Source organism: Cololabis saira, chromosome 15 (assembly GCF_033807715.1).
Source record: "Cololabis saira isolate AMF1-May2022 chromosome 15, fColSai1.1, whole genome shotgun sequence".
NCBI lineage: Eukaryota > Metazoa > Chordata > Actinopteri > Beloniformes > Belonidae > Cololabis > Cololabis saira.
The window spans coordinates 34846948-34872369 of record NC_084601.1 but is presented as its reverse complement, the minus strand read 5'-3'; the positions used below and the strand labels follow the sequence as shown (position 1 = coordinate 34872369).

Below are 25422 nucleotides of genomic sequence, written 5' to 3'. Positions count from 1 at the left end.
TACATGGAGGAACAGTGGTTTCAAAACTTTGTGACCAAACGAGTAAGCTGACAAATGAATTTTTTTTACCATTTTTCACCATAAAGCATTTATTTTCTTTTCACAATTGAAATTTGCAAAACAGGTGTTAAAAATACTTATTCTCTAAGTATAAAGCATACATTTCTACCAAGTCTACAAACTTTGTAGATATCTGAAATGTTTCTGTTTGCACCATACATGCATGAAATCCTGGACCCACAGTCAGCAAATAGCTCTTTCCTGATAAAGGATTCTGGAAGTTTAATTGCTTCTTAAGTGTAAAACATTTTTCTTTTCTTTCCACCCCCTCCTCAAATCTTTATGCTGCAAAAACAGGTGTTGCCAAGTGTCAGTTTTGAATTTATGCTGCATGATTACATGGAGATTGCAACGATCACTCAAGTTCAGCAAAGTGACTGTCACATTAACAAGGATGCCACTAAATTATTCTGAAAAATCTATTTTAGTAGCAAGGAGAGGTTGGAAGGAATTCAGGAATAAAGGACAGGGACGAGTGTTTCATTGGAGAAAGTAATTTCACATATTTCAAAATTATGATGCAATAACGGAGCTTTTCCAAATCCACATGATGAGCAGAAGCTCAGTGTTCATGTGTATCTTTTTCTATTTGCAGTAAAAACAAATTATCAATCATCTATAAATCATTTATTTGAAAAATCAACAAAAACATTTACTTTTGTGGATTTAAAAAAATATATAAAAAAACCCGAATTTTCTTATTCATAGAGCAAACTTAAAGGGGACCTATTATGCATCTAATACCTATTTTAAACAGGCCTTGAATGTCTTAAAAACAAGCTTTTGATTGTTTTTGCTAAATAAATTAGAAATTCAGCCTCTGAGCCATGTCTTCATCATCTCAGTCTCTAACCTCATTATCTATGCGGGATTCTGGGTGGGCGGGGATATGATAATGAGGCTCTGTGCTGATTGGCTGCATGAATGACGCGTAGAAAATGGCGGAAGCTCTGGCCGGCGGAGTTAGTTGTGGGCGTGGTTTCATGCATCGCCCCCATCGTTACGTAACGACGGGAGCAGAATCTTATTGGCTCGTAGATCCACATCACACTGGACGGTTCATCCGGGCGGCTGTACAGACACTGCAGAATTTGGTTTCTTTCCTCCTTCTCTGAGTTGGCAGGCTGAGGGGAGACCACTTTATATATGTTAAAGCAAGAGAAAACCAGTTTTTCATAATAGGTCCCCTTTAAATTGCTGCTCTTGCCCAGTTATCCAAGATGATTTACTGTTTTATATGCATTTAATCCCTCCATTTCATTTAAACTCTTGATAAAAATAGTTTCATAATTTAGACTTCTCATTGTTAGATGTGTTGACAACTATTGATGGTTTTAAATTTAAATGAAATCTGAGTAAACATGCACAAGAAGACAATCGATTTTTGAGTGAGGTACGTTTGACTCCGCGACACTAGGTGGCGCCACACGCTCTAGCTCTCGTTGGCATTCTACCGGTACAATTAGTAAACAAGCCCGAAGGAGGAAAAAAAACATGTGGAAAAAAAGTCGCTAATGATGCAGCAGCTCTGTAAATGTCGTACCTACTTATCCTGATCATGTTGCAGGTAAGATGCAGCCAGAGGTGGACAGAGTACTCAACCCCAGTACTTGAGTAAGAGTACAAATACTACTGGTCAAAATTTACTCCGTTACAAGTAAAAGTAGCTCAGTCAAAGTATTACTCGAGTAAGAGTAGAAAAGTACTTGCTTTTAAAGGTACTTAAGTATCCAAAAGTAAATGCTTTTAAATTTACTTTAAGTAAAAGTAAGAGTAAGAGTAAATTTCTTATTTTCCACATCAGTAAATTACTATATTTTTTCTAAATTTTTAACTCTTGTTTCTGAGAATTAACTCTTTGAAACCAGCTGCACTGATGTGCTGCTTTTAGAACCACAATGTTATATAAAACCTGCAGAAACACCAAAAACAAATCAAATGAATGGGATCATAAGAGGACAGCAGATGATGCAGAGTTTATTAACAATCATGTACTGAAACCAAATGAACCTGCACCATCCAACTAAGTCTGGATCCCCCTCAAAGACCACTGCTTTACAAAAAACTACATCTCTGCTTTCAATAACTCAATGTTGAAGTCACTTAACTTTACAGGAAGGACATGTACCAGTACAATATAGCAATATAGAGCGTAACAAACTGTCTCCCCATTCAGCCATTCAGAGGCTTGACGTATTTCCGCTTTACGTACATCCCAGTGGAGAGCGTGCACTGTGATAGGTCTCCTCCTTTGACAAAAACAGCTTGTGTCCAATAGGATTTTAGGGAAGAAGAAAAAAGAGCAGACCTAAAAGTAACTAGTACTTTTCAGCCTTCCTAGAAATTTACTCGAGTAAAAGTAAAAATATTTGTCTGGGAAATGTATTCAAGTAAGAGTAATAAGTACCAAAGAAATCTAATACTCAAGTAAAGTACAAATCCTCTGGATATGTACTTAAGTACAGTACTTAAGTAAATTTACTCCGTTACTGTCCACCACTGGATGCAGCAGAGTCTCCCTCTTCTTCTTCTGTTACCATGGTGTTGTGATGCTGTAACTGTTATTCCCGCCGCTCGTCACTTCCGGAGGGGGAGTCCCGGGTCGGTCAGTAGCTCGACTAAGCGTGGGTTGCGTACACATGCCGGAATAATTTGGATTAAGATTGCATTATCTGGCTCTAATAGCTCGATGTCTTAAGATTCCTGAACCACTCTGACAAGTTCAGCCTGAGCTCTGGCATTGTCATCTTGAAATATGCACATGCCACATGGGGGAGAAAAAAAACCCTGCTTAGTCAGTATATTCAGTTACTTGGCTGACCTCATTTTTTTGGGCACATAATGTTGTTGAACCTACACCTGATCACCTTAAGCTGCTTGGTAATAATACTGGACCCAAAGCCTTGCAGCGTGCAATATTTCCTTTATTTGTGAGTCAAATCTTTCTTCTTCCATGCAAACAAGGTTTTTTTTTTCCTTTTTCTGCAACTCAGGATGCACAGCTGTTTCCCAATAGTGTGCATGGAAATACTCTTTACTAGTGAACACTGACATGAATTTTACAATAGATTTCTAACATTTAAGTGACATCTGATCATGAATGAATTATGAACAAAAGACTTTCTTTCCCAAAAAAATGTTTCCCAGAGAAATTAGGGTTCAACGCTGTCCTTCCAGACTTTGGATAGTAATGTGTCTCAGAATTCCTAATTTAGATAAATCCTGTTCAATTAATGTATTTATTTTGATGCACACCAACAATGCAACACTTCTAAAAGGGTAACCCTATTTGCCTCAGACACAGGATGTGTTGCCAGGAATGTTTACTGAAACTAAACGGTACTCAGCAGGAACAAATTGTTCAAAGAAGTAGCAGCATATGTCATCCCAACCTTTGTTTGTTCCAAACAAGCGTCTCAAACCCCTTGAAAAGATGGTCCACCAAATGTTTCACTTTTTTTTTTTGTCACCTCTTCTGGTTGGAAAATGTCAAGTCATATTAAACAGCATGACTTTGGAAGCTTGTGCGTTCTGGCAACCAAATCTTCAAAAGAAGCTGACCTTTTAGGTATTTTATTTGGTAGTTTAATAGTTCTGTTAGACATATAGCGCCATTAAAAAAAAACAAAGAAAATGTCAGCGTGAATGGCAAAGTGAACAATCATTACAAAGCAAACCTGGACGGAAGATGGGCAGGGATGGAAAAAACGAATTAGCTACCTGGAAACCGCATCCCTTGTGAACTTTTAACTTCACATGTTAGACTTTGTGTTTTTGTAGCACCGGTTCCCAACAGAAGTACTTTCAGAATAAAGAATGAATATGAGCTCATGATATTTTCAAATCGTTGAATTCTGTTTTTATTTACATTTTACACAGCATCCCAACTTTTTAAAAGCTGGGGGGTTGTGAACCCGAAAGCCAAATCTCCTTTCTAATCATCAGGGTTTGTGCTTTTCTTGTCTTGCGCAGGTGGAGCACAGAAGGTGACTGAGCTATCGAAGCAGGAAACAAAGCTGATAATCAATGACTTTGAGGCTAATCAGGAATACAACTTCCAGATCATTGCAGTCAAAGGAGGCCAAGAGAGCAAACCCCTTCAGGGCAAATTTGAAGGTAAGAGACTTTAATACAGATTTATCCTATACCTGCTATGGTCTCCAGAGAAAACCAGAGCTTTGTGATCACTATGTGACCCCAAATTGCTTTTTCTGGCTCCAATCAGTGTTTCACATCAGGTGTTCTCCATCAGCTGTGATTGGAGGACCGCCTGCTATGTGACGGGGTGTGGCCGAAGGAGTTGCTTACTTATGAAAGCTTGAAGCTGCAGAGAGCAACACAGTTGTACATCTGGTGCTTCCATCTGTTTCATCTGTGCTTTGTGTCCTATCACATCCCAGCAAGGTTTTAAGACAGCCTCTGTTTCCTCCAGCAAGGTTTTAAGACAGCCTCTGTTTCCTCCAGCAAGGTTTTAAGACAGCCTCTGTTTCCTACGACGGAGTATTAGGGCCAAACAAAAAAAACAAAAAAAGGAAATTACGAGAATAAAATCATAATGTAATGAGACTAAAGTCGTAAAATTATGAGAATAAAGTCATAATATTATGAGAATAAAGTTGTAATATATTATAAATATATAAATATAACTTCACAAGATGCTCAATATTCTTCATTTTAACACAGGGAGAAGAAGCTCTTCCTGTTAGAGTTCTCATAAATTACCACTTTATTTTCATAATATTATGACTTTATTCTCATAAATTTCCACTTTATTCATTACGACTTTATTCTCGTAATGTCACAACTTTATTCTCTGAATTTTACGACTTTATTCTCGTAATATTACGACTTTATTCTCATAATATTACGACTTTATTCTATTACGACTTTATTCTCATAATATTACGACTTTATTCTCATAATATTACGACTTTATTCTATTACGACTTTATTCTCATAATATTACGACTTTATTCTATTACGACTTTATTCTCGCAACATTACGACTTTATTCTCGTAATTTTACGACTTTATTCTCGTAATATTACGACTTTATTCTCATAATATTATGACTTTATTCTATTACGACTTTATTCTCACAACATTACGACTTTATTCTCGTAATTTTACGACTTTATTCTCATTATATTATGACTTTATTCTCGTAATTTCCAATTTTTTTTTGTCTTAGTTTGGCCCTAATACTCCGTCGTAGTTTCCTCCACAGCAAGGTTTTAAGACAGACACTGACTGCGTTCACCTGCACTCAATAACCCTTTTAAAACCGGAATATTGGCAATAACCCGAATTTGCACGGCCATGTAAACACCAATAACCCCTTTGAATAACCCCAATTTGCGTATAATCCGGTTTTCAAAAACCCGAATATTACCCCTGGGTTACTCCTTTTCTAACCCGAATATTGGGTCATGTAAACTCAAAACGGAATATCCTGATCAAACGGAACATGAATTTGTTTTCTGAACATGCTCTGTTCACAAGGAATCCTGGTCTTTTGAGTCCAGGAAGTTCTTATAAACACGGAGAAACGCAAGACCAGGAGGAGACTAATCACTTCATAAATGTAATGAAGGATATGAACATTTCTGCATTTGTAAACGGTAGAAAGTACCGGGATAGCCAGATTTACAAGAAGGTGAGCCAAAAGTTGCGCGAAGCAGCATTTGTTTTGAATTTGGATACAGGAAGAAGAAGCAGAAATTACGGTAATTTCGTCATCACGTTTTCCGTGCGTCGCTGGTTTGATCGAGATATCCCGAATGATTAATTACCATGTTTACAGGGATAACCCTGTTTGCTCACGCATGTAAACGGATTATTCAGAATGTTTCAGTAACCGGAATATTAGCAATAACCCAAATTTTGACTGCATGTAAACGTAGTCTCTGTTTCCTCCACAGCAAGGTTTTAAGACAGCCTCTGTTTCCTCCGAGCTGTTCCCTCGGTCTCCTCTCACCACGCTCATTTGCTCCCTTGAATGTCTTAGAGCAGGGGTGGGCAACTCCGGCCCTCGAGGGCCTCCGTCCTGCATGTTCGATGCTTCACAGCTCTAATACACCTGATTCAAATAATTGGTCACCATCATCCGCTTGTTATCAAGGTCTGCACGACTCTGTTAATGACACAGTCATTTGTATCTGGGTGTGACGACACAGGAAAACATCTAAAACATGCAGGACTGTGGCCGTCGAGGACCGGAGAGGGAGTTGGATATCATCCAGGTGGCAAAATCACTAAACCGAAACATATCTGAACTCCTATCAGTATCACTAAAAATGATTCAAGTGAGCCATTTACAAACATTTTTTAAATATTTTATATTTATCAATATTTATTGATATTAAAACATACAGCGATGAAAGCTAGATGCTGAAATATGTCTTTTTTTGCCTTGCCAAATAAAGCTGGTTCCCCATGAGTCAGAGTGTATTGATCGATTTTTCTTTCTAAGATGAGCGCACCAATTGATATTCAAAAGAGACGTACCATGTGGAAAAGAAAAATTGGATTTTCAGAGTATTTAGTGCCCCTACCACCTGAAATTCTGATTTAACACAACCCAGTCGCTTCGTTTTAGGCCAGAGCCTTTCTCATCCAGCGAGATAAGTAGATCCTCAGGACACCGACACCACAGAGCAAGATCAGAGTAGAATTATCCTGCCTCCCCACATTTATCTTCACTTAACTCGACATTATGCTGCCTTGACTCTAACTTAGAAGTAGGTAGCACAAATCTGTAACACCAGTTCCAAAAAAGGCCCACCCCAGGGACAAGGAGGGTTGACTGAAATCCATGGGCTTTCTCCATCTCCAAAACGCAGCTTTAGTCCTGTAGAGTTAAGGTATTTAAGGTATTATGACCAAAATTAATCACAGATATATTCATGAATACCTCAGGAAATGATGTCAGCTTAAGAGAAAGAAAAAAAAAAAACGTTACAATATGTCTCTGTTAAAGTTGATTGTTGCATTCAGTACTCGAGTTGTAAAATAAATCAGGGGGGATGGTGGATTTTATCATATGGGGACAGATAATTTGTGCTGATTACAAATAATATAATATATTACAAATAATAGCAGTGACCAAAACACCTGCAGAAATACTGCAGGAATGACATAGCAGCAGTTAATTGCAGCCTTCTGTAAGCTTTAAATATCCACTGGGCTTACATCAAATACATCAAAACACAACAATAAAAACACTTTTCTGAACTTATCAATATGACTCTGTCCTTCACAGGATAAGTAAAATGGATCACTGCAAAAACTCAAAATAAGAATATTTGTCCTATTTCTAGTTAAAATGCCTCATTTTACAAAAAAAAAAAAATCGTATTACACTTAAAACAAGACTCATCACTGGAAAAAACAACAATTTTCACCTGTTTCAAATAGATTTTCACTTGAAATAAGTAGAAAAATCTGTATGTGGAACAAGATTTTTTTGCCTTGTAATGAGAAGATAAATCTTGTCCCACTGGCAGATTTTTCTACTTATTTCAAGTGAAAATTTACTTGAAACAGGTGAAAATTGTCAAATAAGTTATATTTCTGGTGATGACTCTAAATGTTGAAATAGCAGTAAAACCACATTCATTGATGAAATGACATAAGGGATGGAAAGGGGGGATGGCAGTTTTACAGGGGGGATGATTTTGACCGTTTTTATTTCAGGGGATGCCATGCCCCCTCATCCCCCCTCAACTCCAGTACTGGTTGCATTGCTTTGTCGAGGAAACAGATAATATAAAGTTATATCCTGGCTTAACCTCAGAAAAAAGGCATATGACTGGTGTGGGCATGTGCGTACTTATCACGTTAGGTACGTGTCATTACACCTTCACCTTATGTGGCCTCAGTGCTGTTTAAACTGGATGAGAAGCAACAACATTAACCTGCCTCAGTTCACACTCATGGCTTATGAATACAGGAACTGGGAATGTGCTCACCGTGTTGAATTATTACTTAATTTCTTTGTAGTATTGCATTAAAATAAAGAGATGTAGCATAGGCATACAGCTACTACACAGTTGCTAAGTGTTGTCTATAAATGTCCAAGTTGAAAAGCCTCTTGACTGAGGACTGATAATAAAATGTTTCTCTTTAAAGATACAATGATGACCTTTCTTATTAGTGTGGCTTCATGTTTATGATCTGTCCAGTAGGGATGGGCGGTATGGACTAAAAAATGTATCACGATAATTTCTGGCATTTATCCCGATAATGATAAAAATGATGATAAAAAAATACCAATTCAACACCACCTTTTCAACTATAAATCTATCTCGCTCTCAGATCCGCCATTTTGTTACACAAAAACCTCATCAACGGGAATTTATCTTCCTTTCTTTCTTTCTTTCTTTCTTTCTTTCTTTCTTTCTTTCTTTCTTTCTTTCTTTCTTTCTTTCTTTCTTTCTTTCTTTCTTTCTTTCTTTCTTTCTTTCTTTCTTTCTTTCTTTCTTTCTTTCTTTCTTTCTTTCTTTCTTTCTTTCTTCCTTCCTTCCTTCCTTCCTTCCTTCCTTCTTTCCTCCTGCTCTCCTTCCTTCCTCCTTTCCTTGTTTTCTCTGTTCCTTCTCCCCTTTCCTTCCTTCCTTCCTTCTTTTTTTCCTTCCCTCTTCCCTTCCTCTTTTCTCCCTTCCTTTCTCCTTTCCTTGTTTTCTCCCTTCCTTCTCCCCCTTCCTTCCTTCCTTCCTTCCTTCCTTCCTTCCTTCCTTCCTTCCTTCCTTCCTTCCTTCCTTCCTTCCTTCCTTCCTTCCTTCCTTCCTTCCTTCCTTCTTCCCTTCCTCTTTTCTCCCTTCCTTCCTTCCTTCCTTCCTTCCTTCCTTCCTTCCTTCCTTCCTTCCTTCCTTCCTTCCTTCCTTCCTTCCTTCCTTCCTTCTTCCCTTCCTCTTTTCTCCCTTCCTTCCTTCCTTCCTTCCTTCCTTCCTTCCTTCCTTCCTTCCTTCCTTCCTTCCTTCCTTCCTTCCTTCCTTCCTTCCTTCCTTCCTTCCTTCCTTCCTTCTTCCCTTCCTCTTTTCTCCCTTCCTTCCTTCCTTCCTTCCTTCCTTCCTTCCTTCCTTCCTTCCTTCTTCCCTTCCTCTTTTCTCCCTTCCTTCCTTCCTTCCTTCCTTCCTTCCTTCCTTCCTTCCTTCCTTCCTTCCTTCCTTCCTTCCTTCCTTCCTTCCTTCCTTCCTTCCTTCCTTCCTTCCTTCCTTCTTCCCTTCCTCTTTTCTCCCTTCCTTCCTTCCTTCCTTCCTTCCTTCCTTCCTTCCTTCCTTCCTTCCTTCCTTCCTTCCTTCCTTCCTTCCTTCCTTCCTTCCTTCCTTCCTTCTTCCCTTCCTCTTTTCTTCCTTCCTTCCTTCCTTCCTTCCTTCCTTCCTTCCTTCCTTCCTTCCTTCCTTCCTTCCTTCCTTCCTTCCTTCCTTCCTTCCTTCCTTCCTTCCTTCCTTCCTTCCTTCCTTCCTTCCTTCCTTCCTTCCTTCCTTCCATCCTTCCTTCCTTCCTTCACGTACGTTGTGCGTGGATTTAACACAGAACCATAAATCAGTTTTACACAAAAACGTCATCAACAGGAATTTATCATTTTTACCACAAATTCTTACCGTGAGGAATTCTTTTGACGGTATATCGTGAACGGTAAAATATCGCCCATTCCTACTGTCCAGCTGAGTTACCTTTCTTTATCACTGTTGGACTGCTGGGTTAAACATGGTCTACCTGTTGCATCAGACAGTTTATCTCAATTTTGGGCAAATTAATTTTTCTTTCGCGATAAGCACTTAACTGACTGAATGACCAACCGCTGCTAAGAAAATCCTCAAAGCTCCACTCACCAGTATGACTCCAAAAACAGACTCATTGACTAAACTCATAAGCAGATACAATCTCCTGAGCTATTAAAAGGCATGTCTTTAACATAATTGATTGAAATCGTGTCTTTAGAGCTTAGTTCCTCGCCTCCATCTCTTCCTCTGAAGTGGTCCTCCTTTTACAATCAGTGTTGCATAATCTTTCTATTGCCTACCTTGAGTGGTACGGTGAATAAAGCATGTCTTTTTTTTGGTATTAGAGCATTACATTTTGAAGTTGGATAATTCTTCTCTGATCTGCATGTCTGATGTCAAGCTACCTTGGTAATCCAGACAGCACCAACCATCAGTGTCGTTTCCATCGATTCTCAGGTTCATTAGAGCCTAAACTTGTTTGTGTGACTACATTTATGCTACATTGCATTTTATAACATGTCCAGCTTGTACCTTTTCCTTTTCTTGACATCAATTGATCCAGTGATGTGAAATAGCTTTGTAACTCCCTCCAAGCACGGCAAACACAAGTGGTTTCTTGAACTGATTTAATGAAGGCAATCTTCATTACTCCTCCATTACACCGTGAAACTAAAAAAAAAACATAGAGCAAATATGCATGAGGTTAACAATACAATTACAGAAAAAAATAAAGACATGTACAAATACCTCGTTGGCTGTGGATGCACAAGAGGGAATTAAGAGTCCTTTGCACGTGGTGAAGTTGTGGAGCTTATCCTTGGAACTTGGGTGATAAGCTACCTTTGTTATCAGCATTAATAAACTATCATGACCGCGAGGTAACAGGACAGTCCATCCATCCTCCTTTTCGTTTGGAGCAGAAACCGGAAATTAACAGCCGGAAGAGTTAATTCCCAAACAATGCGAGACTTGAAATCACGCGAGACTTGAAAACATGCGAGACTTGAACCACATACAATCACGGAAAATAGTCCCAAATAAACTAATCACGTTTTCTCCAAATTACAAATAAATACAGAAAAACAATGAAATAATAATGTTAATGAATTATATGCAGCTTTACATGAATTTTATGAATGCATTTACAGCTTCATGTGCAGCTGAAAGATTGTGTTTCCTGTCACGTCTCTGTTTCTCCCTCTCGTTCTCCTGCTATTCATTAATGTACATTTGTACGTTATGTCCTATTTTCCAGCTCAGCGATCAGCTGTCGAAATAACTCAACCCCAAAGGGGACAGAGCAGCGTTGTTGCACGGGAGAACGAGATCTCAGAAGGTAAGACCTCAGCAGGAAAACAGGAGGACCAGCAGGTGCAGAGACACACCGACCTGAAAAAGAGTGACACGCCCGTCTGTCGCGCTGTCGCCGACTGTGTGGATTCAAGTCCTCCGCTGTGAAATGAGAGAATACGAAGCTTTTAAAATGTTATACGCTGAAGACAATCTCCTATTCCTGGAGAGTGAGGAGGGCAGTAATAAAATAGTGTTTTAAATCAACAAGGAGACGACGACATGCCAGACTTCACTCTCCTGAGGTCGTTTTCCCACAGGGAAGATATCTTTGAGAATATTATCACCACCGCCTTTTTTAGAATGAGAATGTGTCTAAAAACAGAAACAAACTAAATGCTATGATATAGCAGGTAAGTGGAAATTGTGGAGACCTTAAATTGGTTTCCTCAAATAGAATTGGAGTTAGTTTGATTCACCCTGTAAATCACAGCAGTTCCTCCTGCTTTTTTTGGAGGAAGGGGAAGGGGGGGTTCAGAGATTTCATGATGGCTTCTCATTAGGACATAAAAAGGCTTGTGCATGTCGTGTCTCTGCACTTGCACAGCAATTGTCATTGAGCCTCATTCCTGAGTAAATGGAAGAAAAACAAAAATGGTGTTTAAAAGACTGCAGCAAACAGGAAACAAATTGAGTTGAGCATAAACAAGCCAATTATAGTTGTGAAAGCGATCTAAGGACCCAGTGTTGAAGTGAAAAATCAGGCGGCATACGAAAACTACAGGGAACAAGGAAACAACCTGGTGAGCTAAATCCAGGTCTGGGTGCCACTTTGCTTTCACAGGTCCTATAATAAGAGATCTAAAGTTACACATTATATGTAAATATTTTCTTCAGTGAATGTAAAAAATGTTACTGTTTAATAATCATATTTCTTTTGAATTGTGTTGGTTTTGTTTGTTTTAAAAGATCGAGCTGCATCAATGCAGGATATTTGACTTTTGTCTGTTTCCTTGAAAGAAACCGGATGGTGCACTGAGTTCCTTTGCAGCTCTCTGTGTGTGTGCGTGTGCGTGTGCGTGTGCGTGTGTGTGTGTGTGTGTGTGTGTGTGCGTGTGCGTGTGCGTGTGTGTGTGTGTGAGTTGTGTTGTGCATGAAGCCTCACCATGGTGGAGTTGATGAATTTTCAGATGAAGCTTCTGGCTGTTGATTAGCCTCCGTTTAAAATCTAAATTATAGCTTCTGCTCTGAAAATGGTCCCAGTGGGATAAATAAGTGTCATTTCCAATTTTTTTGTTTTCCTGTGTCGAGTTGTTGCACATCTAAATCAGGCTTAACCTTGACCAGCTTCTACATTACAGCAGTTTACATTTCCCTTGAACTCTTCAGGAAGATACTTTCTGCGAGTAAACACAAGATCTGGCTTTCTTTTCTTCCAGATGGCTGAAACTTTACAAGCCCATCAGGACTTTGTTCTGTCTTTGTCTGAAATTACATACCCGGCGTTGAGTTGACTCTGATGTTCCAGGGTCGTTTCAATCTCGTCTTAAGTTTCATGCAATTATATATATTTTGCACACATGGTGCGTGTGAGCTCTGTAACCAGTGTGGGAGTGCGACAGCTTCAGACTTGTGATCAGATGCATTTAATTACTCTCAAGAGGAAGTTAAGTTTCAGCAGCAGAAAAGGATTGCAAGGATTTTAGATGTGATGCATCAGAGATTATTCTGTTTTTGTGTGACACTGAAAATGTGGTTGAAGATGTGACAAAAAGCAGCTGCCACAGCAGTGGAGCTGCCGTGTAACCCGGGTTTTCTGATTAAAGCAGGTTTTATTGTTTGTAATTGTTGTTTTTACTGGTTTAAATGTCTTCACTGGATGGTTTTGAGCATTTCTTTAAAAAAAGGTTTTTCCAGAGAATGTTTTAGTGACTAGAAAACTGTAAGCAAAATGTCTAAATGAAGCCCCCTTTCTTCTTTTCATTACATGTAGAGAGATGGGGGAGCATTTAGACAAGTATAACGGGGGACCCTTTGAAGGAGGCACAAATGAACAGAAAACAAGGACAGCTGCTTCTCAATTCAGTGCTTAACATGTTGTTACACGAATACGACAGATCTGGTGTCAACTATAGCGCTTTGAGGATATCCTGACGGATGATGTAGAATTGAAGCTGGTGTTCATAAACTGTTTGGTGCATAAGGCAACCCAAAGCAGAGTGATGGGGGGGAAAAGGAAAAAAAAAATCAAGGGGGAGGGACAGGGGGAGTGAGCGGCTCGTCCAAAGGGATGTGATCCAAGATGCTGAGATAATTACAGCTTGGACTTCCCATAAATGTTTTTTTCTGTCTCATTACTGCTTGGTTGGGATCTGTGTCAGTCTCTCTTTTCCCTCTGCAGCTGTCACTTCGCTAGTTTCTTGCAGACTAATACCTTAAATGTGGTTGTTAATAATGGATCAAAAATCTTTATTATCACAAACATAAGGCTACTGACTAAGCTTACACAAAAACTGTAAATAAATATTAGAAAATATCAAGCTGGTTTGTGAAAATACTCAGAAAAAGGTTGATGTTGCTATAAGTCTTGCTTACACAAAATTGGCAGCAAAATTTGGTTCATTAGATTGGGGCTTTTTATGTGTTTGGGTTTTAAAAAAACATACAAATTGTAAATCCATCAGTTTGTTTCAGCTGATATTCATGCATTTTAGGAGAAGTGATAGCTTCTTCCAGTTACAGTGCAAAATGTCACAATTTTGCAATAAAGGTGAAAGAAATGTAGTAAAATGACTGCAATTTCTCAGCCGTAAAGCTGTTAAATGCCTTTGTTTGCTGTAAGAAACGCTTTTGTTTTAGGTCAAGCTGTTTTAAAAGTAATATTTGTCCAACAATGTTTGTAGTTTAGGATGGCAGACTCCATCAGAGGAATACCATTAAAATAAACCCCAGTTTGAGCCCCAGCTCATCTAACTTCATATTCTTAATCTGCTCTCATTCATTGTTGGATAGGTTTAAGAAAGTACATGGACACAAAGTTAAAGTTATCCTTCATAAAAACATTCCCCAAACCGTTGGAACCTGTTGTGTGCATGTTTTGAAGTTAATACGTTGACTTCTGCACTCGTGTCTCATTTGGCATGTGCACATCTGTAATTGGTCATTAGTTAGTGTCATTTGTGCCGTTTTTTCTGAACTGCAGACCTGCCTCTACTTGCCTGGCCAGCCTCCTGTCCGCAGTATTTCCTCTGGTGCAGAACGTACCTAACCAATCACAATGAGGCAAGGCTGGCTCTATGCAACGATTGATAAAGGAACATCCATAAACTAATGTTCAAAATAACCAAATATGGCTCGCAGAATTTCTAACAACATCTTAGACAAATACATTTTTACTTCAAAATGAATTCACCAGCATTTCTACTCCACTACTGTTGTTGTAAATCTGGCTGTGAGAATAACAGGCTAAAAACCCGGGGGAGGCAAATGTAAAGAGCTCAGTTTTACCAGCTGACCAGATTTACCTTTGGCCGCGATATATTTGTCCTAAATGTCCAGTATTCTTCCATGTGTCTGCCCTTTTCTTAACTATTACTAGCAGTAATTCTGTGTTATAAATCCAATTTTTAGGCATTAGGTGAATTAAACTACATGGCACAATTGGAAGTTTTGAAATGCACCTTTAATGGCGTAGATCAAACTCGAGCCTTTGGCCTGACAGCTTTGTAAAAAAAAAGTTGTTCAAATGGAATTGGATCCTTTTGTGCATATTCATTTTTGGCTTAAATACTCTGGTTTTCAGAAATCTACTGATGTACTCCAGTTTGGAAGCAGCATTCTCAACTCTGCCGCTGACTTTCTTTAAATTTTTAGTCTTTGATATGAAAGGACAAAGAAAAACTAAGTACATAAGGAGGACCTTTGTACTCCCTCCCCTCAAAAACAGTGTGTCTGTCTGTGTTGGCTTTGTCTTTCCCTCCTGTTTCTCATCCTTCTATCTCTTTCTCCACCGTCTCCTCTCCGGCCGCCGGCAGAAGGCCTCACTGGAGGAGGCAAGCAATTAATGGGAGTGTGAGATGTAACCGAGAGCGACTTTTTAACAGTGGGAGGTGTTTGATAAAGATCCCATGGCGTTATGTGGCTTGGCTTCTGCCCACTTGCCAGCGAGAGCACCACTCACTACGTCCAAAATATTTAGAATACACAAAGGAACGGGAGGGCTGGGTATCTGGGGTCGGTTGCACTTTCAATTTATTCTTAGTTTGTATTTAACAAAACTGTCTTGACAAGGTTCCAAAGAGCAGCAACGATGCCTTTAAGACAGAGAATAGTGAATTGCATCATGTTTGTTTGTTCAATCTGCATGAATCCAAACATTTCTGTGCCACATCATTTTTCAAAGCTCATTTAAGAGACAGACATACTCCAGGTCCCAGTGGGGGGACCGGTGGTTCTGCTCCATCCTCAGCACTGCCTGATCCAAGATTACAAATTTACCCCAAAGAGTTGATACTTGTGGTAAAATCTGCTTTAAATATGGATTTTGTTTTTGCCATGTTTTTTTAATTTTTTTATTATCCTTGTAAAAAGGATAGTTGCTGTCACATATAATGCGCCTGATAAGTTGTAAAATGAACGTGTCCCTGTGCTTAGTAAAGATAAGCTAAGATAGTCCTTTATTGATCCCCACAGGGGAAATTCGGGTGTTACAGCAGCTCAAAGTCGGACAACATGAACTCAGAATAAATAAAAGATAAAGATAAATTATAACTATGAAAAATAAAAATAATACAGTAAAAAAGAAACTGGAACTGAACAAGTCAAATCAAATCAAATCAAATCAAACTTTATTTGTAAAGCACCTTTCATACAAAAAATGTAACACAAAGTGCTTTTCATAAAACATAAACATAAAATGTATTAATGTAAAGTATGTCTAAAAAGCAAGACATTAAAAACTAAAGAAATAAGACAGTAAAATGTATAAAATAGACCATAAATAACGACTAAAATATTTAGATAAAACATTAAGATAAAACAATGAAAATAAATTATGATAAAAAAAAAAGGATAAACTAAATATAAAACAGAGCAGTAAGATCCAATAAAAATAAGGGTGAGCTACTGTAGTATGAAAATAGTATGAAACCCGCTTCAACTACAAATCAGCTTTAACCCTGCTGCTGTCTTTGGGTCAAGGGAGGGTGAAGGGAGAAAAGAAGGAAGGAAGGAAGGGAGAAAAGATGGAAGGAAGGAAGGGAGAAAAGATGGAAGAAAATGAGAAAAGAAGGAAAGAAAGAAGGAAGTAGGAAAGGGAGTAAGGAAGGGAGGAAAGAAGGGAGAAAAGAAGGAAAGAAGGAAGGAAGTAGGAAAGGGAGTAAGGGAGGGAGGAAAGATGGAAGGGAGGAAAGAAGGGAGAAAAGAAGGAAAGAAGGAAGGAAGTAGGAAAGGGAGTAAGGGAGGGAGGAAAGAAGGGAGAAAAGAAGGAAAGAAGGAAGGAAGTAGGAAAGGGAGTAAGAGAGGGAGAAAAGATGGAAGGGAGGAAAAAAGGGAGAAAAGATGGAAGGAAGGGAGAAAGGAAGGAAAGAAGGGAGGGAAGAAGGAAGGAATTGAGAAAATAAGGAAATAATGAAGGAAAAGCAAAGAAGCTAATAAAGGAACGAATGACGAAAGGGAAGTAGGAAGAAAAAGGAGTAAAGGAGGGTAAAAAAGGAGGAAAAGAGGAAAGGAAGAAGGAAGGAGAGAGCATGGCAGGAGGAAAGAAGGATAAGGGAATTGGGTCATTTTGACCCAAAGACAGTACAAGGGTTAACGTGGCGTCAAAGCTCCGGCTGAAATCTTGAAATCTTGAAAAGGACTGTGACACAGATCATAACTTCAGGAGAGCGATCCATCATCATCATCGTCGTCTCCAGAGGTTTCCACGTCACTGGACGCAGCATGTTTTAATCAAAGATCGGCACGCCGTCCTCAGCAGTGGTCACGTTGTTTGTGTGGGCTCTCACTAGTCTACAGCACAGTGGACAGATAATTACATTAGACATTGTGATGAGACTCTGAGACATCAATATATAATCAGCATTTAGGACCGTTTTTTCACTGGAGGACATGATTAGAAATCAGATCAGCAGTGAGGCAGAGAGGACTGAGACGACTAGTTAGTCAGACCAGGGTGTAATCATTCAGGTTTGGTTTGAAAAGACTCCCATGGTCTTTTCACAAAGAGAGTTATCTACCTGTACTTTGAAGCGTTGTCCTGTCTATTGAACACATCCTTATCAGAACCATCCTGTTGCTTCCGTCTGTGGAGAGATCAGCATCAGGTCATAATCTGCTCCATCTCTTCTCTTCCTTTTTTCATCACCATGTACCTAATTCTGTTACAGAACTAGGCAGCGGTAAATGTTTTTAGGAGTCTCTCTGGCTTTTTGTTGTGGAGTTAACCTGTAGTTTGCACATCGAATTAAATGTTCTTCCTCATTTTTAAGAAGCTGTCCTTTAATCATATACTTGGCAATACCTTGCTTTCCTCCTCAGCAGAATTTTGAACTCACCTGTATGTTTTAATTTTTGTCTTTCCTTTTTTTATAGCAGATTAAATGATGCTAAAATCGACGTTTCTGACTTTTAAGAATGTGTACATGCTGCTGCTCTTTGAACCATACAGGACTGTCTCAGAAAATTAGAATATTGTGATAAAGTCTTTTTATTTTCTGTAATGCAAAAATGTCATACATTCTGGATTCATCAAATTAACTGAAATATTGCAAGCCTTTTATTATTTTAATATTGCTGATCATGACTTACAGCTTAAGAAAACTCAAATATCCTATCTCAAAAAATTAGAATATTCTGGGAATCTTAATCTTAAACTGTAAACCACAATCAGCAATATTAAAATAATAAAAGGCTTGCAATATTTCAGTTGATTTGTAATGAATACAGAATGTATGACATTTTTGTTTTTTTAATTGCATCACAGAAAATAAAGAACTTTATCACAAAATTCTAATTTTCTGAGACAGTCCTGTATGGTGTCGTAACCAGTTTCATTCCAGTTGCATTGACAGCAGCTCCAGTCCGTTCCTTGTGCTGATGAAAAGTCCTTTCAGACTGACTTTAGTTTTGACACGAGGTAAAAAAAAAAAATTCAGCCACAAAACTTTCTAATTGATCCGGTGGATTAGCTTTTATAAAGGAGACTCAGACTGCCAGAATCACACATGGTGGAACTTAAAAAAAGAAAGGTTTCATCTTTATTTGATTCATTTTCTTAATGACAATCTCAAACATTCAAGATCACACATTTTGCCGAAGCGACCGTACGCTTGGTGTGAGAGGACGCCGTTCTCTAAACTAACTGGCTGGAGGCCAAGGGACGACTGATGGAAAGCTTTGCTTCTCATATGACTCAAACCCAGACTTCATCTTCTTTATGTAACTCTATCCTTCATCTCCGTAGCCTCCACCCTGTGAAATCCTAACCAGGAGTGAAACTCCAATCTGAATATGGTATTAAAAAAAAAAAAAGGGTCTCGTGGGACATGAAGCGAAGATTGCTGCAGCGCTTCATAATGTTTGTGTCAGCTCCACAGGGAATGCAAATCTTGTTCTCGCCACTGATTTAGGAAACATCAGCAGCTCCAAACGTGAGAGATGACTTTTGTTTTTGTCTTCCACCTGTTTAAACAACGCTGCACAGTAGGATTCACAAATCCTGTTAATGTTGATATGAACTGAAAACCACATTTAGAGAAAGTGTTGAACACATTGAAGGTCAAGCATTGAAATAAGATTCTCACACATTCTCCTTAGATAGAATTTTAGTGTTTTTATGATCATCTGTCCTCTTTTTTCCCCTCACTTTATTCTTTCCGCCGTGTGTCGGCACCACTTGGACTTCCTTGTGTCTCACCTGTTTCCAGCTCTGTTGTTTCTTGCTCGGAGCTGACAGTGGGACGCTTGTCCACACATGCAGAATACCACAGCTCCAGCCGTACGGGGCTGTTCCTGGGCTGCTGCTTCACTGCTGATCAGACCTTTAACAGCTGTCTGCTCAAGAGCCTGTCACTTCACCGCTCACTTTTCTCCCTCCTGGTTTCGTTCTGCAGGCCTTATTTCCCTCTCACTTGAGCCTGCAGGTCACACAGTCCCTCGCGGGGACACGTATCCTCTGCAGTCCCGCCAGGCTTTGGAGTTTCCTTTGAACGAACACTGCAAACACAATTTAGAATTTAATACTCAATAAAAAGGTGGCCTTCAGACAGTCCCTTTTGCTTGCCCACTGAAGATGGGCAGATGGCAGTTTTAATTAACTTCACAGCGGTTAACTCTGGATCCCACCGGTGACTCATTTCTGCTGTTATGCAATGTTTCCTGGTGGGCCATTTTACCTGTGGACCGTTCTTTTTTAAGCAAGTACTTGTGATCTGTCCCCACGGAGACTTTAATGTAGCAACAATCTTTCTTTTTCGTAATAAACATGACATGCATTCTAAACCTCAGCTGAGAATCATAAAGATGAAAGAAATACTTCCTTCCTAGGACTTTATCTTTTTGTTAGTTTAGGCCAGGGGTCGGCAACCCAAAATGTTGAAAGAGCCATATTGAACCAAAACTACAAAAAACAAATACGTCTGGAGCCGCAAAAAATGAAAAGTCTTGTATAAGCCTTAGAATGAAGGCAACACATGCTGCATGTTTCTATATTAGTTATAACTGGGGGAAGATTTTTTTTTTCATTATGCACTTCGAGAAAAAAGTCGAAATGTCGAGAAAAAAGTGGAACATTTCGAGAAAAAGGTCGAAATGTCAAGATTAATGTTGAAGTACAATCTTGAGAAAAAAGTTGAAATGTCGAGAAAAACGTTGAAATGTTGATAAAAAATTTGAAATGTTGAGAAAAAAGTCGAAATGTTGAGAAAAAAGTTGAAATGTCGAGAAAAAAGTCAAAATATCGAGAAAAAAGTAGAAATGTTGAGAAAAAAGTTGAAATGTCGAGATTAAAAAGGAAAGGAAAAAGGAAGAAAAAAAGAGAAAAAAGGAAAAAAGAAGAAAAGAGAAAAAAGGAAAAAGAAGAAAAAAAGAAAAAAGGAAAACAAGAAGAAAAAAAGAAAAAAGAAGATAAAAAGAAAAAAGGAAAAAAGGAAAAAAAAGGTCAAACATTTTTGAAAAAGTTCCAGGAGCCACTAGGGCGGCGCTAAAGAGCCGCGGGTTGCCGACCCCTGGTTTAGAGGTACTTAAAGGTACTAATTACAACAGTTTTAAGCACCCGCGTACACGTATGGTGCTGAAACTCAGAAACGCAGCATAGGTAAGCTGGGACCCTTCAAACTCAAAGGAAGAATCGTTTTCACAATAGAGGTTAATATAAAGGTGACTTCTAGGACCTCTGGGTTTTAATGAAAGGCTGCAAAAGCCTCTGTGTTTATCGAGCCCTCATGGGGGTGGGGGGGGGTTAAGAAATATGCTAACAAAATCTGCTACCAAAGGTTGACCTTATAGAGCACCTCTAGCTCTCAAAGTCTCTTTCCCATCTCCTTTTTAATTGAAGTTTCACCAGTAAAATGAAGCTGTATGTGGCGTGTATCTGCCATGATTACGGCCTAACGTGCCTAGGGTTGCCAACTCTCTGAAAAATAAATAAGGGACACGTCGTCTGCAGGGCCGGCCAACTCGATTGCCTTCACCTTTCCTGGCGTGGTGAGTTTTTTAGCCCTTTTTTTTGTGAGGGAAATGATTTTTTAACTATTTGACTCGAACCTGAATTGAATTAGATGCATATTTTTGAATGCCATGAACCCATGGAAAACAAATTATTATCCAGCAATTCACTTTAATACAAAATAACAAAATGAACTGAATAAAATAAGTATTAGGGCCAAACTAAGACAAAAAAAATTGGAAATTACGAGAATAAAGTCATAATATAATAAGTTTTTTTTGTTTGGCCCTAATACTCCGTCATAGAAACCTGTCCTGCTTAACTTAAAATTGTATAAATTAATATAAAACAATAGAAAGAAAGCAGAAGATCCATTCTGTAATAGTGCACGTTTTTAGTGCAATAACAAAAGAGCAAACAGAAAGTCTGTAGAAAACTTGTAAACATATTTGTGCCTCAAAGGCCATGACTGCAGCTACAGTTGTAGTAAAACAGAAAAAAATAATGAACTCAACAGCTCAATGCCATTTTCCAGTGGCCTTTTATGACAATTTTTTGACTCTCACAGTAATACGGGATAAAGTGCGTCCCTTTTCAGCTCAATACGGGACGTAATTACTTTAGTTTATAAATACGGGACGATTCCGTTTTTCAAGGGACGGTTGGCGACCTGAAATGTGCCTGTCGGGCACTTTCTTAATATGTGATGATAAATGGAACTGTAGTAACGTTATGAGGAAAAAAGGGCACTCTCCTTCAATTCTATAAGCTTTTATGTGCCAGACATTACCAAACCAACACATAGAAACGTTAAAAACAGCGTAAAGGTGTCGCCCTAAGTGCTGCCAATTATAAGCCTTTGATTAATTGACCACCAACAAATGTGAGCGTCTCCGTAAAACAAGAGGTTTCTGCAGTTTGCTGGTGTGGAGGGTTCGGTTATCAACACAATTTGCTGATGATACTAATTTTTTTTGTTCTGGGGATGATTTGGGGCATATTGCTGAAAATATCACCAATGAAATGGTTAAACTTAAAAGTTGGTTTGACGAAAATAAGCTTTTGTTAAATCTGAAAAAAACTAAATTTATGAAATTTATGAAAAAAGGATGAAATTGCACTTTCATTTGCAGGAGAGAGCATTGAGAGAGTGTCTGTGTTTAGGTTTTTGGGTATTATTTTAGACGACAAGCTGACATGGAAAAACCATATGGCATATGTAAAAGCCAAGGTGGCGAAGAGTATATATATTTTGAATAAGGTTAAGTTTATTTTGAATACTGACACACTAAGAACTCTGTATTGTACATTTATCTTGCCATATCTAAATTATTGTGTGGAAGTGTGGGGTAATACCTATGTAAGTAACATCTCTCCTCTGGTTGTGCTACAGAAAAGAGCAGTGAGAGTCATTCACAGGGTCGGCTTCAGAGAACCATCAAACAGATTGTTTATTTCGGCAGGTTTGTTGAAAATGGCGGATATAGTTGAACTTCAAACTTTAAAAATAATGTTCAAAGCAAAAAATAGATCGTTACCAGAACAGTTACAAAATTGGTTCAGATTGGAGGATGAAGACAACAGACTTAAATTTGATTTCAAACATACTTTTGCAAGGCTAAACATAAAACAAAGGTGTATTTCTGTTACAGGTGTAAAATTATGGCATGGACAAAGCAAGGAACTGAGAGGTTGCACAAGTTTGTACCAGCTTAAGAAAATGTTTAAAAAAGAGAAGATAGAGAAGATAAGTAAAAAAAGAAGAAGGAGAAAGAGAAAAAAATAGATAGAAGAGTGGTATTTTTGTTTGTTTTCTTGTTTATATATGTATAGATAAATTGGTGTTCAGTAAGTCAATGTAATTGTATTTACAGAGAGGGGCAGGTATCATAAGTTTTCTTCTTCCTGCTCCTTTTCTTCATGGTGATAATGTGTATTTCTTGGAATTTTGTACAACATTGTTAAGAAGATATACCATGAATGGAATAAATGAAATGAAAAATGCCAAGGAGTAGACTGTATAGCTTAGACAAACTGCAAAAAAAAAACAATGAGAAACAAACAAAAAAAACAATAATTACTTATCTGGCTCCACAGGCGTCTGTTCCTGGAGGGTTGGAAAGATTGTCAGGGAGAAACGATTCTGTCTAAAAACATGGCAGCGTGGCCTAAGATGGGAAAGTTGCAGCTGAAAAGACTATTGTAAAAATATCCTTGTAGACAAATTGGTTTGGCAAAAATAGACGGCATCATGTTTGGTGAAAACCAACCACATTATTTTAGTCTAAACATAACTGTCAAGCATGGCGGTTGATAATTTGAGTTTGTTGTGCCGCACAATGAGTCATAGAGTTAACCATGAACTCCTCCGTACATCGCGGAAGTTTTGGGCCAAATTGGAGCCCATTTCTCTGAGCAGTGAAGTTCGGCCGACGTCAGGACTGTGATTCTGAAGCACACCGGCACATGTGCGTCAGAACGGTTGCAAAAGCATGAAAAAGTCAAAGCACAGACCTCTCAGTCCATTTGAAATGTTGCCGTCCTGAAGAGAACTGTGCTGAAAGACATATTTGCAAACCTCTTTGGACTTAAACAAAGTGAAGAAGAATGGACCAAACATCAACCACGACAGTACCGGAAACGTAATGTCTTACAGGGAAGGGATTATTTTAAGTTAAGTTGCTGCCCAGATCTTTGCTGCACGCTGTTCCTTAGTTTATCTGCACATTGATTCTTCATTTCGTTGTGCAGCGTGTTACTGTAGTCGTATGAATTAAGCTCCTGGTTGGGAACAAATGATTGGAATTTACAGAGGCTGTTCTGTCTTTCAGATAACTGTTTATTTATTATTTTGCCGAGGGCAGTTTTTATCATTGTATTGTTAAGACTACAGTGTTTTACAGATAATGCTTTGAATCTGTTTAATTTCCTGAATGACATGACTTACTGAAAGGACTTTTAAGATCTTTCTAATTAAGATCTTTAAATAGGATCTTAAGCGCTTATTTATTTTTCCATTTTTTGGGGATCTTCTAGAAGATGTAACACTTGCATACGAACCTTGTTTTGTAAGTTTTGTTGAGGGTTCAGACTCTTGACCGGCTATATAACTATAAACTAATGCTCAACTTCCAGCTCACCCAACTGTTGCACATCCATCCTCGGCCACCTGTGGGGGCTGAAGCATCTGCTGATTGGTTTATCCAGGTTAGGGTTGTTGCCAAGGCCTCTAGATCAGCTGACATCCCGAAAACAGAAGAAAAAATCTAGAATGACTAACCTTAAAGGAGTATGAGGCAGGATTGAGGCAGGATTTATGAAAAAAATTCTTATATGTTTTAAGTTTTCTAGTAATAATGTCAGATGAAGCGTTCCAAACCAAAAACAATGCGCCCTCTAGTATATCTGTCCGTTGCCTTGAACAGGCTGTGTGCTGCAAAATGTGCTGCAATTCTGGGCATGAATTTCCCGCGCTGTCCTGCGGATGTAACGTCATGCACGTTCTCCCCGTTCTCCCGTGCCGGCTTCGCTGTTGGCTGCAGTACCCCCGACGGCCGTCGTGGCGAAGGGTGGCGCTATTGAGTCTCATTTCTTAAAAGGAGCCTCAAGCTCCTTTAAAGGGGACCTATTATGAAAAACACATTTTCTCTCGCTTTAACATACTGTATATAAAGTGGTCTCCCCTCAGCCTGCCAACTCAGAGAAGGAGGAAAGCAACCAAATTCTGCAGTGTCTGTACAGCCGCCCGGATGAGCCGTCCAGTGTGATGTGGATCTACGAGCCAATAAGATTCTGCTCCTGTCGTTACATAACGACGGGTGCGATTTACATCGGTTGGCCTCCGATGCGTGAAACCACGCCCACAACTAACTCCGCCGGCCGGAGCTTCCTCCATTTTTTCGTAGCGGGGTATCACGTCATTCAGGCAGCCAATCAGCACAGAGCCTCATTATCATAGCCCCGCCCACTCAGAATCCCTCATAGATAATGAGGTTAAAGAATGGGAAGATAAAGACATGGCTCAGAGGCTGAATTTCTAATTTATTTACCAAAAACAATCAAAAGCTTGTTTTTAATACATTCAAGGCCTGTTTAAAATAGGTATTAGATGCCATAATAGGTCCCCTTTAAATATGGAGAGAAAAAAAGTTGAACATATGTGCAGATATTAACCGATTACAGGGTGGACCTGTGCTAATTGAAACATAAATAATGTGCAAAAGAGCTGAATCTGGCCAACTCTTCCTTGTCTGTGTGAATGAACATACTGTACATCACCAGTCAGATGTTTGGATGCCCCGACTGAGTCAGGTGTGGGTTGAATCATTGAAAAAAAACGAGTCACATTATGCAGACTTAGAATTTTAAAATATTTTCCTTTCAAATTAACTATTTTTTTTCATTTTCCCAAAATAGGGAATACGTGTTTAATGCACATCCTCGTAGTTTAGTGTAAAAGGTCCGACCGTAGAATCCTCTGAGGAAAGACTATTGATATTTATATGACAAATAGCCACATTAAGTGCAGGAGACAGAGGTATGTTGGATGGTGTAAATAAATAAAATGCAGCAGTAGGGAGAGTGTTTGTCTCATGATGATTTTGAGTATTAAGATGATTTTGATTTATTTATCTTTATTCTAGCAATTCACATATTTTTTGTCTTTAGTTGAGGAAAGGCACA

At 38.8% G+C, this 25422-nt stretch overlaps 1 protein-coding gene across 1 annotated transcript in view; it reads left to right on the top strand.

Annotated features, from left to right (window-relative positions):
* Window positions 1-25422, top strand: part of LOC133460708 (collagen alpha-1(XIV) chain-like) — a 205547-nt gene that overhangs the window by 29829 nt on the left and 150296 nt on the right. Inside the window, 2 exon segments of the mRNA XM_061741443.1 lie at window positions 4033-4176; window positions 11041-11121. Coding sequence (XP_061597427.1) covers window positions 4033-4176; window positions 11041-11121 — 225 coding nt within the window.